This window comes from Watersipora subatra, chromosome 3 (assembly GCF_963576615.1).
Source record: "Watersipora subatra chromosome 3, tzWatSuba1.1, whole genome shotgun sequence".
In the NCBI taxonomy this organism is placed as follows: domain Eukaryota; kingdom Metazoa; phylum Bryozoa; class Gymnolaemata; order Cheilostomatida; family Watersiporidae; genus Watersipora; species Watersipora subatra.
The window spans coordinates 69,460,242-69,475,622 of record NC_088710.1 but is presented as its reverse complement, the minus strand read 5'-3'; the positions used below and the strand labels follow the sequence as shown (position 1 = coordinate 69,475,622).

The 15,381-nt window shown below is 37.9% G+C and overlaps 1 protein-coding gene and 1 long non-coding RNA gene across 2 annotated transcripts in view; one reads left to right on the top strand and one right to left on the bottom strand.

Moving 5' to 3' along the window:
- Positions 1–7,774: 7,774 nt before the first annotated feature.
- LOC137391365 (uncharacterized) lies at positions 7,775–13,450 on the top strand. The gene is made up of 3 exons (XR_010978120.1): positions 7,775–7,861; positions 12,718–12,879; positions 13,174–13,450. It is a non-coding gene; the product is annotated as an uncharacterized lncRNA (long non-coding RNA).
- A 47-nt stretch (positions 13,451–13,497) lies between these two features.
- The window catches only part of LOC137391364 (inosine-5'-monophosphate dehydrogenase 2-like), a 31,446-nt gene continuing 29,562 nt past the window's right edge, over positions 13,498–15,381 (bottom strand). Inside the window, exons 14-15 of the mRNA XM_068077817.1 lie at positions 13,749–13,832; positions 13,498–13,640 (exon numbers count right to left, since the gene is read on the bottom strand). Of these exons, the coding sequence (XP_067933918.1) occupies positions 13,619–13,640; positions 13,749–13,832 (106 nt within the window). The 3' untranslated portion in view covers positions 13,498–13,618. The remainder of the gene's footprint in view (positions 13,641–13,748; positions 13,833–15,381) is intronic.

The window sequence follows — 15,381 nt, the reverse complement described above, 5'->3', positions numbered from 1 at the left end:
GGTACATTAAACACTCTTGGTGTTTCCTTGGTTCTTGCTTCTTATCATTCGCTTCTTTCATTATATCACAAATATGTATTTAGAGGGTAACGATAGTAGCGATATACATATTGATTCTCGCTTTGGGTTGCCTGACAACTGTTTTTTCAGGTACTTTCAATGATAGACACTGCGCTTAGAAAACAAATCTAGACTATCAAATCCAGCACATCCATACACATATTCTCAGATGTAAAAGACAAAAAACGTTTAATTCATCAGCCTCGTGGAGCATCGGACACTTTAATAACAACGATGGTGTTAAGGGGAAAGTGCCTCATTTAACATGTGATTTTAGACAGTGTGAGACAGCAATACAGTGTGCTGCTGAGGCTATTCTTGATTGTTTGACAGCTTGGAGAAAGCTGTAATAGTACACAGTGTAGGATGCATATATGGAAGTTGGTTGACTCCTTGTAGCCGAACGGGTGGTCATGATTGTGCTGTTTCTGTCTTCAAGCAGTTAATCATAAGCTGAAAAGAGGTTCTTTTGTCTATCTTCATCAAAGAATAATCTAGTCAGTAAGGCTATTCGGGGTGATTTACGTCTATCACTTCGTGATGACAGTTACTGTTGATGTTATGCATTTGTCAGACCATGACGGCCTGTAACGTTTTTGATAAAGCTGACAAATTTGTCTTGAACTGATCCTAGCAATTCAGTCGTGGCTTTGTCTGCAAGATTCTATAGTGTCTCCATACTCAAGAATAGGCCTGCATAGACTGGAGTATGCTAACAGCTAGTACGTTTCAAGAGCTTCATAAAGTGCGCGTTTGATACAGCCTAAAACCTTGGATGAGGAGTCAATCTTCTTGTCTATGCATTTGTCAAATCTCATATTTGATCGCAAATCGCAATATCAAGATATCTGGTCTCTGTTTGATCATTGGTTTAAACTATGTTCTATAGAGTACAACAGGTTTCAATGTATCATTGTGTTTAACGCTTCACCGCAATTTCTTGAGATTTGAGGTAAGAAGTATGTACTGGTGTAAGCGTGTTTCGAAGTCTTATGCAGCGTAATGATGTCTATGGCAACGGTGAGAGGCTACTAGGAGTCAAGGTCAATGTTGATATTGCAATGGTGTTAAAGCTATTAGATTAACAGTATAGGATTCACGGCTTTATTGGCTTTTCGGGATTATTGGCGTAAGCTATACAGGACCTCACGGACCCTCTTATTCTACAGTGTTGTAACTAGGTAAGTACTTGCACGTTATTTAACATGGCATCGTAGGCGGGATATTGTTTTGTTGCATTATATCAATTGAGGAGTGTTATTATACTGTGTTGTTATATTATATCAAGTGATGGGGTGGTAATATTAATTAATAACGCTATTGTGTTTCGTAGCATTGTTTGAGTAGGTGAGTATCATTTAGAGGCTTCTGCTGTTACATTGTATTAGTAGTGGAATAGTATTACCGTAGCGGTGCTATAGTGTTTTCTTGCATTTTTACTTGTTAGGTGTGGTGAAAGTGGTTATTATTATTTATAGTTGTGTGTGAATATGGCTGCTAGACCGTTCGATGTTAGTGCTTTTCCTAGGTTGAGACTGGATAGTGGAAATGTTTGAAGTTCTTTCAAGTCTTAGCTTAGTGAGTTTGAGGTTGTGTGTGAGCTTACTGCATTGCGTATGGGTAATACTGAGGGTGGTGGCCCACTCTTTGCAAGAAGGACTAAGCTATTAGCTTTATTGAGGGCTATTGGTAGCAAAGGAATGGAGTTACTGAGAAGCTTAGGGTTTAATGTTGCGAGACAGGCAGCTGATGTTTATGAGACTGCTTTAAATCTTTTGAAAAGTCATTATGAGAAAGAAGTGTTTTTGTGAAAACGATGAAATTTTTTTACAGTTTCACAGGCTTTAGGGGAAGAAGAGAGAGAGAGAGTGTACTTATAATAGTGGAAAAGCTGAGTATAGATATGGATTTTGATGGTGATAGTGATAATTTGAGGTAAGGCAGACGTTTGAAACTACCGTCCAGCAGCCTTTTTTGTTGAAGCAAAAAAGGCAGCTGGACTCAGCTCTTGTAATCCAAGCCTGGAGGGCGATTTCAGGGAGGAGACTTTTAGTGCGAAAAAGGCCAGGGTGGAAATTGTAGGCTTTGCTAAAAACTTCCTGGAAGAGTCTCTTGAAACCCCGGGGTTGTCCAAAGACAGCAAGCCTGTCAGTACGGCAGATGCCTGCACTGGTCATGAGGAGTACGAGACCCTTGACCTAGCTGCAAAGGAAGAGTCCTATAAGCGAAGGAGATGATAGATTATTTGGAATAGAGGGAAATTTGTGGTTTTAATTTTGAAGTTTGTAAAGTTCTTGATTGTTTTGGATTTGATAATGTATGAAATTAGCAGTGTAGCGATGTTTATGGCAATGGTGAGATGCTACTAGGAGTCAAGGTCAATGAATATATTGCAATGGTGTTAAAGCTATCAATTAACAGTATAGGATTCACGGCTTAACTGGCTTCTCAGGACCCTTGGCATACAAACTATACAGGACCTCATGTATGCTCTTATTCTACAGTGTTGTAGCTAGCTAGGTGTAATGGTATTAATTAAGTGCACGTGACATTTTAATCCTCGTAATTGCGATCTCGTCAGACCGCCAAAGACAGCCGCAAGTAGACTGACAACAAACAAGAAGACTACAAACACGAACTGGATTGAGATTCTGATCACACTTTGGCAGTTAGTACCCCTCCCCTGGCCGGCCAGTTCCTGTCCTTCCGATAAGCTTTGACATTTGCTACGATACCGGTACACAGGTAATTTGCCTACGATACATATTATTACATAGTGGCAACCGGAGTTTTTGGACCCTGCTCTGTTAATTGGTTTTTTTCTGCTTCCCCTTTTTGTTTCTGTAGTTTGCTTCTGTGACTGCTTGGGATTTTCATGATGAACAGTGGCTTGAAAGCTCCTGGAGAGCTCTCTTTTGAGGGAAATGTTTCTGACAACTGGAGAAAGTGGCGGATCTCTCTTGAAAATTATTTGCTAGCAATCGATTTAGTATTGAAGCCAGACGTGAAGGGTGTTACCCCGGTTGAGAATGCTCTGATTAACAGACGTCAAGTAGCTATACTGCTTAATCAGGCCGGTGAGGAGGCTACAAAGATATTTAGTCAGTTTGAGTATTAAGTTGGCAAAAGCAGAGATGTATTAACTGATGTATTAGAAAAATTCGAGGCATATTGTAATCCTAGACGAAACATTCTGTATGAATGGTATGTATTTTGGTCAATGAATCAAACTGATGGCGAGTCTATTGACATGTTTGTTAAACGATTGAAAACACAAGCTGCTAAGTGTGAATTTGGTACGTTGCGTGATCAAATGCAATGTTGTATTGTATTTGTATTATCTGATGCTAAACTGAAAGAACGTTTTCTTAGGGACCAGGCCATCAACCTACAGAATGCTTTGGATGACATACACGCTGTAGGAATCACAAAACAGCAAATGTCCAGATTATCTACCAGTGACACAGCTGTAAATACTCTACAGAATGAGCCCCTTGAATCTTGTGTTAGCTATGTTCAACGGGACTCAAGTGCTATACCTAAAAAATCCAAACCTCTCAAAGAATGCAAGTACTGTGGATACAGTCACGCTAAAGGCCGATGCCCTGCCTATGGAGAGACCTGTAATAACTGTGGGGTAAAAAATCATTTTGAAAAGGTATGCCACACACCCAAGAGCAACGCTGAGAGACAGATGAATAGTCTGTTTGTTGGCTCGGTAAACGCTATCCCAAGCAAATGAAATCTCAAGTCTGATAAATCTTGGATTTTGTCTATGATTGTAAGCCACAAGCAGAAAGTCTTAGAGATTCCATTTAAGATTGATACGGGGGCTGAAACAAACTGTATCACCTTGAACACCATCCACTCTTTGGAAGCTAAACCTCTACCTACTGCTGTAAAACTTTATGGATACAACCGTTCGAAAATCAAAAACGTTGGTGCGGTACAGCTTTCTGTGAACTGTAATGGTATCAACCTTGGAATCCACTTCGAAGTAGTTGATGAGAACCTGCCCCCCATTTTAGGTCTGAAAGCAACTGAACTCTTTGGATTGATCTGTCGTATAGATAAGGTGACTTGTGATACTTAAATCTTGGATGAGTTCCCTGATGTGTCCAATGGTATAGGATGTATAGAAGGAGAGCATGAAATATGCATCAATGAGAAAGTAGAGCCTGTCGTGCATCATCCTCGTCGTGTACCTCTGAGCATGATGGATAGAGTGAAGAAGGAGCTGGATAGTATGGAAGCTTCTGAGGTTATTTCCAAAGTTGACAAACCAAAAAACTGGGTCAGTAGCATGGTATGTGTAGAAAAGAAAGATGGTTCTGTGAGAATATGCTTGGATCCAAAAGATCTAAACAGAGCTGTAAAGCGTGAACACCACAGAATACCAACACTGGAGGACATTGCTTTCCGGTTTAATGGAATGCGGCACTACACTATTATGAACATGAAACATGGATACTGGCATGTGGCACTCACAAAAGAGAGTAGTCTGCTGACTACTTTCAACACCCCATTTGGCCGATACTGCTTTAACAGGCTTCTATTTGGGCTCCACTCAAGTGCTGAGGTCTTTGAAAAGAAGGTTGAACAGATATTTGGAGACTTGCTCAGTATATCAGTATATTTTGATGACATTATTGTAGCTGGAAAGACACAACAAGAGCATGATAATAATCTCTGTAGGTTACTCGGAAAAGCTAAAGCAGCCAATGTAAAGTTCAATCGTCAGAAAATCCAATTCAATCAGTCTGAGGTGCGATATCTTGGCCATGTAGTATCGAAAGATGGTTTATAACCCGATTCCGAGAAAGTGACTCCAATCAATGCCATGCCAAATCCTACTGATCGAGAAGGAATACAGAGGTTGATTGGTACCCTAAACTTTTTCAGAGCTTATAGATCTAACATGTCAGCCTGCATAAAACCGCTGAGGGTACTATTGAGAGCTGATAGCCAATGGACATGGTCAGATTAGCAACAAGAAAGCTTTCGAATTATCAAATGCCTACTCACATCTGAACCAGTCTTGCAGTACTTCGATGTAACTAAGGATGCTCATCTGCAGGTTGATGCCTCAAAGATTGGTCTTGGAGCTGTGTTGCTACAGGAGGGTAAACCTGTTGCCTATGCATCGAGAAGTCTAACCGAGACTGAGTGCAATTACCCCCAGATCGACAAAGAACTGCTTGCTGTTGTGTTTGGCTGTGAACGCTTTCACAGTTATCTATATGGACGCAAGGTACATGCACAAACTGATCACAAACCTCTGGTTCATATACTGAATAAACCTTTTCACAAAGTGTCCCCTAGACTACAGAGATTATTACTGAGACTTCAGCGATGCAATATATCTGAGCTGACCTATATTCCAGGAAAATACCTTTATATTGCTGACACGCTGTCGTGTGCTCAGAATCTCCAAAGATTTACTAATGATCAAGCTGACCTTGAGAAAGAGATTGTAATGGTTCACAGCTTGGAAGCCGATGCTGGCACGATTGACACTATGAGGCATGCTTATGCTGAAGATGATGCAATGCTACTGTTAAGGACTGCCCTAAAGGATGGCTGGAACTGGGCAGTGCGAAGTCAGGCTCCGACACTTCTACAGCCATAGTGGAACATAAGAGCTGATATATATGAGCTAGAAGGCTTTCTCTACTTTAAAGAATGCCTGATTGTTCCCAGCTGACTGAGAAAATCAATGTTAAAATCTTTTCATGCTGGTCACCTGGGCATTGAGAAGTGCCAAGAACATGCTAAAAAGTCATTCTTTTGGCCTGGAATATTTGCTGATATAAAGAATAAGATTATGGGCTGTCAAATTTGTGCCAGATTTGCTAGACACCAACAGAAAGAGCCCCTCATGTCGCATGAGGTACCTAGCCTTCCTTGGAACAAGGTTGCTATAGACATCATGGAGTATAAAAGCAAAGACTATCTGGTACTTTTTGACTGCTACTCTCACTTCCCTGAGCTGAGACTACTCAAGAGGAAGACTGCCGAGGATGTGGCACGAGCGCTCAAGTCTGCGTTTGCCCTGCATGGTGTACCTGTATCAATCTTGGCTGACAACATGCCTTTCAATAGTCGAATCATGCAAAGGTTTGCATCCGAATGGTCCTTCACCATTGTCACCTCAAGTCCTCACTATCCGAAGTCCAATGGAATGGCTGAGCGTTATGTGCAGACAATGAAAAACTTTTTAAAGAAGTGTGAAGAAGAGGGGAGGATGTATACCGGTCACTACTGAGATATCGAGAATTGCCCGTGACAGGATGTTCACTCAGTCCAGCAGAATTGTTGTTTAACAGATCAATAAGAAGTGACCTACCAATCACAGCTGAGCTACTCAAACCTGTACTTGTTGAACCAGCTAAGGCTTTGGCTGCTAACCAAGAAATTAGAAAGGCATATTATGATCGCCAGACATGGACTCTAACTGAAATGCAACCTGGTACCTCTACTCTCATAAGGACTGATGCAGAAAAAGAATGGTCTCGGGTGTAATCATAGATCATCATGACTCTCCCAGGTCCTATCTTGTAGATAATGGCCACTCCATAGTCCGGAGAAACCGTGTTCACTTGAAACCTGATCAAGCTCGCATGACTACAGTTCCTGCAAGAAATGCTGATGCCCAGTATTCTTCCACAGATAACAGTGATGTTGCAGGCTCCCGCCAAACCACACCTGAAATACTGCCTCAACCCCCGACATCTCCCAGAAGTCCTGCGTCTGTTTCTGAGCGTCAGCTTTGAGCTAATCACGGAGTCCTTCCATCTAGGTATAAGGACTTCCACATGGAGTAGGCGTTTGGCCCACTCCAAAGGAGTTGGCTTAGGTCACTCCTTACCCCTGTAAATAACTGTTAGTTACTAATCATTTGTTATCTTTTTAACCTATACTTATCAATATGTCCCAAGGCTACAGTTCAACTATTAATACTCATTAAAAAAATACTCATTCTGTCAATCATGCTTAGGAAGGAAGATGTAATGGTATTAATTAAGTGCACGTGACATTTTCATGCTCGTAATTGCGATCTCGTCAGACTGCCAAAGACAGCCGCAGTGGAAGCGCGCGCAACAAACAAGTAGACTACAAACACGAACTGGACTGAGATTCTGATCACACTTTGACAGTTAGTATCCCTCCCCCTGGCCGGCCAGTCTCTGTCCTTCCGATAAGCTCTGACATTTGCTACGATACCAGTACACAGGTTATTTACCTACGATATATATTATTACACAGCTAGGTACCTGCACGTTATTTAACATGTACGAAACACTGTTCAAGAAAAACAACTTCATTGTCTCGATCGCTGAATCACTGCTGCGATTTCTATAGCCCGTATTAAATGGCACAAAATATGTTTAACAAAACATCAAATATTAATAATCCACAACATTCATATTACGAACAAGCGTTAAGTGCCAAGTTGGACCTTTTTATTTGACTACTACAAGCGGTTTGACTACTACAAGCCAACCAGACCTGCCAACCCAAGAGTGGGGCAATGCGTGAGATTTGGTTTTGGGGCCAACCCTCATGCCAATATAGAAACGATCACGTTAAAAGTTGAATCACCGATTAGCTTAGCATCCTACAATCGCCATCAATATCGTTTGGTAGCCCGCATGCGATAGGAAATGATAATCGATATACTTGATTGTTTCACCGTGAGTTATTTTATGAATTTTGTTGATCGCTTTAATGCAAGTCCCAACTCGCAGGCTACGATGTAGATTCGTATCACTCACGGTTTCACGAACGCAGCAGCTAACCGGTAAAATATTAACTCTTCTTTTTACACTTAAAATTTGGTACAGTTCTGTTCGCGGACATCAACTTATGTCAACGTGATATAGCGATTATCGTAACGACGGTCAAATATAGTTTTAATATGGTTTTGTATATGTGTATCATTAAAGTGCGTACCCGCATGGTTTTGCCGTATTTTGTTTTCAAGTTTCATTCCTTATGTGTAAATTATTGTTAGCTGTTCTTTAAATAATTTGTAAATTTGGCTGTTGAAGATGAGACAAATGTATGCAACTATAAGCTTTTCAGCCTGATCTATCGTTTGTAAAAAGTCCTATTGCCAGCCATGGAACAAAACTGACATTTAAAATAATTTAGTCCTAATCTTCTATTCAACTATCTAGCGTTGTATATCACCTGTTCAACGTTGTCTGTTAAACTGCTTAGTCAGTCATTACTAAGGTACTTTTATATAGTTTTATTCATTATAGCATTGAATGAAATGTCATGCGGTTTGCTAATTTGTTAAGGTTTTTTTCTTATAACTTTTAAAAGTTTATAATGAGTTGAAACAAGGTAATGCGTGGAGATCCTTATAGCGTGGGTCTGCCAAGTCACAACAATCGAAGAGAAAACTTTTGAAACAATGAACTATCATTACGAAAACGATCTTTAAGTATAATACTACATGGTATGTTCTATGAAAAAGGAGTTTTGGGAAATGGTAGGCCCTATGCTTTAGCCTGTCATAAGCACCTGAACCTGTTATAAGAATGTAACCTGACTAAATGAATGACCGAAAATGACTGACAGCATGTGATCACCATATCTTGGCAATAATATATAACTTTATTAAAGATCGAGTGTTGATGTGTAAGGCAGGATAAACCTATATGAGTATATTGTAAACTAGATTCTCATTGGAGAATGCATGTACGGGAACAAGTCAAAACCAATATTTGCATAAATTAAAGATCAAGTTTACTATATACTGTCATGGTATCGCAGACCAGACATAATGAAGACTTCTACATCACACTAAGCTTCATTTTTACAACTTCTAAGAACACAACATATATTATCAGAAGTTTAAATTGAAAAAATGTTAGGGGCGAAAGTATTGTTCTGCTTCGTCGCTCTCAATACCATATTGAGCAAACTCTTTGAATTGAGCAATATTTATAGCTTTTTCTATAACTATGGTCAAATCAAATGAGGCATGAATGGCCTCATCTGAGACACATAATTTTTGCTATTATGATTAAATTAGCAAATGCTTTTAAATTGCTTGTACCTTTTAATATACAAACAATCGAATCTAAGAAACATGTGATGCATATTTGCAATGCTTAATGCTACTTGATCAATATCAAAACTTTAAAATTAAGTAAAACAAATAGAAAAAACTTGAGTAATTTTTAGGCCAATCAATTATAAGAAAATTACCATAAAACCTCTGATTAAATGTCATGGCGCTTTATTTTTCAACCCTTCCTCTATAGTGGCGGTCAAATAAAGGTGGCAGTCCAATAGATATGGCGGTCAAATAGAGGCTGGTATTGTATTTTTTAAATGGCTTGTCAGAATTTTGGGAAGATAAATTTAGCCCTTTTGCGGGCGAAGTGATTGTTGGCTATATTTTGCCCTCTTGTTCCAGTGAAAAGATATTAATCCTTTTGGATGCAATAAATCTGCTAACTTACCTCCAACTTGTGAAAGATCTATTAATAAATATGCATTAATAAGGCGAGAAATATCTCTACCAATGGATATTTATTGCTTGCAATCAACCTGCAATGGTATTATAGCCTGTGTCCTGCTTTGGAATTTGTTGGAGCTTTCAATTTTATTTCATTTTAAATTTTAAAACAGATTGTTATTTTACATCTATATTTAAACCATAACTGCTGCGTACAACTTTTATCGTATTTTCTAGGTAAATCACAGACACGCTGATTCCGATTTTGTACTCAAAATAAAAATTGTTCCACTAACCTTCAAAGTCATGAAGGCTTTTTAAAACGTTTCAATATCTGTCTTTGAAAACAGCACAATCGGCACAACAAGCTCCGCCATAAATATTTGACGTAGCCTAGCTTTTCAGGAATGGAAGTTAGGGATGTTTAGTCCGATTTCGCATGACAGAGATGGGCGTTTTAAAACCCATTATCTAAATTCAGCCTATAAAATAATCTTAGTCTTTCATGAAAGGTAGATAAACTATTTAATGTTGATCGTAGCTTGTTACATGACGTTTAACAGGCTGAACGCCAAGAAAAATGAGCTCAAAAAAGCGTGATTATATTACAAGCTAGCTTTGTTATCGCGCTTTTTTGAGCTCATATTTAAATATGCAATGTTAAATAGTTTATCTACCTTTCAGAAAAGACTGAGATTATTATGAAGGCTGAATTTAGATAATAATGGGCTTTAAGACATCCATCTTTATCATTCTAAATCAGACGAAACATATTTAACTTGCATTCCGAAAAAGCTAGGTTACGTCACATATTTATGGGTGGAGCTTGTGCCGATCGTGTTGTTTTCGAGACCGATATTAAAACGCTGTGAAAACCCTTCATTACTATGAAAGTTAATGGACCAATCTTTATTTTGAGTACAAAATCGGAATCAGCGTGTCTGATTTACCTACAGTAGTATATACAATAAAAGTTGTACGTGACAGTTATGGTTTAACAATGTTGCATAAAAGCTCATTGCACTCATTGATATGTTTGCTACAGTTCACAGCCAAAACTAGTTTTTTATGTATGATAGAAGAGGAATTATGAGCGCCGATCCATTGTAAGATTAGATTACCAAAACGATACTATCAACTAATATGCTACAAATCTGCAAATTTATAAGTTATATAACAATAATCTATCAAAATGCTACGAATAACTATTTATGAACAAGTGACATAGGCGAACCGTACTTATAATATATACCAAAACAAAAATATTTACATTATTTGCTCGGCCAGCTGCGTTCTGATTGTTGCTTTCAATCGAACGAACATCTTCTGGTTGTTCAATGCCTTCCACAATGTCTTCTGCACTGCTGCACTATTCGATATTAGAGTCGAAACAATTTATTTGGCAGAACAAAACTTATACTTGTTGCATTTCGCACAAATACATGTACATGCAAAGATAAACCTTTAGCCGTATGCGCGTTATGTGCAACTTTTAGTCTAAAACTAGTTATTCGTATACCGTCCTAAATGTAGACCATTTTTCACATACTTCGATGTGTCAAGATCGTGTTAAATAAGGAGTTACTATTAGCCTGATACAGTTATTAATTATTTCTATGGTGTTGCTTTCAAAGTTTTAACGGAAAAAAATGAAAGGCTTCGGAGTTGGACAATGAAATAATTGATTGTTATTGATATAAACGATTCATTATTAATACAATTTTGTGGACACTTCTACTGATCATTTGCTATTATGGGTTCGTAAAGATCAAAGTTAGTCAAAGTGGCGGTCAAATGGAGGTGACAGTCAATTATAGTGTGGCACTCTATTCTTCTAACCATCTCCCATAATTGGGCGAGTCAAAGAGAGGTGGCATTTAAATAGAGGTGACGTTTAAGTAGAGGTGGCGTTTAATTAGAGGGTTTACGGTATGTTACTGTCAGTGTTCGTTACAAAACTAAAAAGACAGGGAGTGTTTTTGTCTCTGTCTACGGTGTTTTTGTCAAAGAATAAATCTAGCATAAATGGGCTGATTTTTACGACTGAGCTTGAAGCTGTGTCAAATTGTTTGGCGCTATAGTATCTCATGGTGATAACATATCGCACTACTTGAATGAGGTTAGCAATAAGGTCTACACTTTCAACCATATCAAGTAGATCTGTATGGCAAAACTGTTGATTTTATTGATTATTGATTTATAGCATTGAAACAAAGTTTTATTTTATTTTAAAGTTTTTAATCTGACCGTTTTATTTTATTGAGCAGTCAGATCACTTAAAACAAGGTTTCATTTTATTGCTTGCAGACTGATGACTAAATTCCTAAAGCAATTTTTTCTTGAGTAGTATACGACTCACTATTTCTCATATGTAATTTTCTTGTCAGGACATCTTTCATGTTTTAAAGAAAATGCTAACCATCCAATGGCCTTGCTGTTTGATTTTTTGACAAGGAACGATTTTCAGGCTTGTCAGGCTTTATTATTACTAGCATAAGATGTTCATCTGCATTTCCTTGCTTTTTGCCTTTCCAGTTTTTCTGGGAAGAAGGCAAAAAAAGGAGCCTTTTTGGCTCCGGGCAAGGAGCCCAAAGAGCTCCTTGGGAAGGAGCTCCTGGGCTTCAGGCTCTTTGCCTTCTTCCCAGTTGTTCTGGGAAGAAGGCAAACAGTCTCGAGCCCACACCTAGCTTTTTCTGGAGCCCACACTTAGCTTAAAATATCATGGCCTGTTCTTCAAACACACAAACTCTGATGATTTGGAAAAAATAAATACATGTAGCTCTTAACTTGATGTTGATAACACCGCTGAGGAGCTAACTTATAAGGAAATGTGTTATCAGAAAGTTATTTGAATTGCAACTACAGATAACACCTATTCATAAAACTAGCTAGTAGCAAGCTAAAACTAGTAGTAGTAGTAAATTGAAACTGCTAGTATCCTAACTAGCAAGTATTCAATTTACTCTTCATTCCTATTCCGGAAATAGGTTTCTGATTTTTTTTTGTGTGAGACTAAAATCTTTAGAAAACGACCAGTCATTTACCTATTGTTGGGTGTCAAAGTTAGTATGTACATTGTTGTCAAACTCATCCTTATGCAAAAAGAGGCACCTTTAAGATGTGGTTTTAAAGGCTGGTTGTTTATTCATATACCACCCTTTCAATGTGACTTAAATTTTTAGTTTGAAGAACAAAATGTCATCACCACCCATCGATCTCCGAGGAGTACATTTGAGAAGTGGTAAGAAATGGCTTCTTGCTACAACTCTATTTTCTGTGGGTTCTGCAGCTGCTGTTCTTGTCTGGCGTGAAAACAGGAGGAGGAAGTTTACTGATTTCTACAAGTGAGTCTACTTCAACTGCTACTTCAAGCCTGCCACATTTTGTAATCAATTTTCAATACCAGCACTGATTATGTTTTTACATACACCAGTATCCTTAAGTTTTAAACTATGCATGTGTTAAAAGTAAGCAGTTTTGTGTTCCAAATTCCTAGTCTGTTTGCAAGTACATGTATCGATAACATCGTGAGGCTACCTATAATTTCTTTATACCTCCTAACACTACTCAATGGCAACATTCATTTGGCTGGTGTCTCTGCATAGTGATACCCTGCAGTCAGTTTGTTTTTGTTGCAGGACTTTTGATGCTGACAAACTTTTTGATGATATGGTAAAGGCAGGGGCATTTCAATCTGTGAAACCCGATGGAACAGTGACAACCAAGCCTTGGGAATAGAAACCTATTCTGGTTTTCACCATTGAGACTTATTTAATTTACTGTATGATTACAATCTATGTATATTCTTGCGATGAGCATCTGATAGTTTGTAATGGAATTCATCAAGATTGGTTACACTGTTACACTGTTTTGATGATGCATTGAGCTAAGCTAATAAATGTGACTGTGTTGTTAGTTTGCTGTCTTCTAAATGCTCTTGCAAGTGAACAAAACAGTTTGAATATCTAAAAGGGCCATATGTATTAGTAGTCCGCTGTGTCAAGTCAGAAACTGATACAAGAAGAATTGAATCTATACAGAAACTCGCATGTTGTTAGTCAGGGTCACGATTGCAGCTCTTCCTTAAAATAATCGTTTCTCATATCTGCAAAAGAAATGGAAGAATGATCAAGCTATTACAAAAATATCATTACACAATGATTGAAAGGAGCAAGTTGTTGAAAACTTCTATTACTACACATAAATTACTTACGAGTGCAAGCCGTGAACACCACCTTCTGCCTGTGATGAATCGGATTGCTTTTCAAACTTGAGCTCACCACTGTACAACATCGATCTAGAAACAACCGGATCATTTTATGGCAGGTGAAGGTGAGATTGTCTCGGATACATGAGAAGAAACAAATTCATCACAATGACTATAGAAATACATAAACAACCCTGCTAAATCCGTGTAATAAATCCAGCTTAAAAGCATTATGGATTATAAAATTGAACACAACATAAACTAGTGATAAAACTAGCAGTAAATACATAGCCTCTGGTTTAACGCATCGGTAGAATGTGAAACAAGCGCATTTGATAGTCGAGAAGTTTGAAGAAAGTAGTCTAGATAAGTCACAACTCCCAACTAGCCAAAGTTTGATGTTTGGAATTGTTGTCACTTATAAGTACTGAGTAAGATCATTTGCCCACCTGTGATAACTGCTAAAAGAAAACTTGACAAGTTGTAGAATCATGAGTGAGATGCACTAATTATAGAGCAGATATTGCCAAACCTTGATGTACAAAAGTTATCGGTTCAGAGATTTTTTTCATGTCAAAAGCTTGTTATCTCACAGCAAATACTCTTATAATATGATGAATTTATTTCAGTTCGTTCCACAGCTCGGACTATTGACGTCTGGTTACACACCCTGATGAAACACAGTCGATACGTAGGCCAATATTTGCTGCAGCTGCACACATTGATACACCAATGAGAATTAGCACCTAGTCGTAAAGACTTTCCATTACCGTTATTGAAATCATTAGCATAATTATTATCTAACACAGATTATCAACAATTTACTACAGCAATAATGGTTGTGCATGTATTAACTCGCATTGCTATATTTTTGCAAAAAAGAGTTACACGGTAATGGTGGTAACAGTCAAGTACAAAAGTATATTCGGTTCGCGATCTAACCCAAACTATTGACAAAACTAGGTCTCAACAGATTTAATGACTTGAAGAATTATTTAGAAGGTTTTATAAACAGTTCCAATTTGCACATTAACAGGTCGGAATATCTTTGTTCGAGTAGCTTTTTAGCAAGAAAGCCTGTTATCGCCATTGCTTGAACGTGAATCTTAGATTGTGTTGAAATGAAACTAGATTATGTTGAAATGAAACTCGATTGTGTTGAAATGAAACTAGATTGTGTTGGAATGAAACTCGATTTTGTTGAAATGGAACTAGATTGTGTTGAAATGAAACTAGATTGTGTTGAAATGAAAATAGATTGTGTTGAAATGAAACTAAATTGTGTTGAAATGGAACTAGATTGTGTTGAAATGGAACTAGATTGTGTTGAAATGAAACTCGATTGTGTTGAAATGAAACTAGATTGTGTTGAAATGAAACTAGATTGTGTTGAAATGAAAAAAATGGACATGAGATTATGTTAATTTGAATTAATTGTGCATATACAATATACTGACTTACAAAACTGCTAGGATTTGAGAAACTTTGAATGCCATATATGGGCAAATATCTCTGTACAGTGTCAATATGACTATTTCCTCAAATTCCATGTTACATATCTAAACATTTTTATGTTGAGGCAATTGTAAGATAATGTTTGATTGTATTAACAACTTTATGCCAACCAATCAGGATGTTG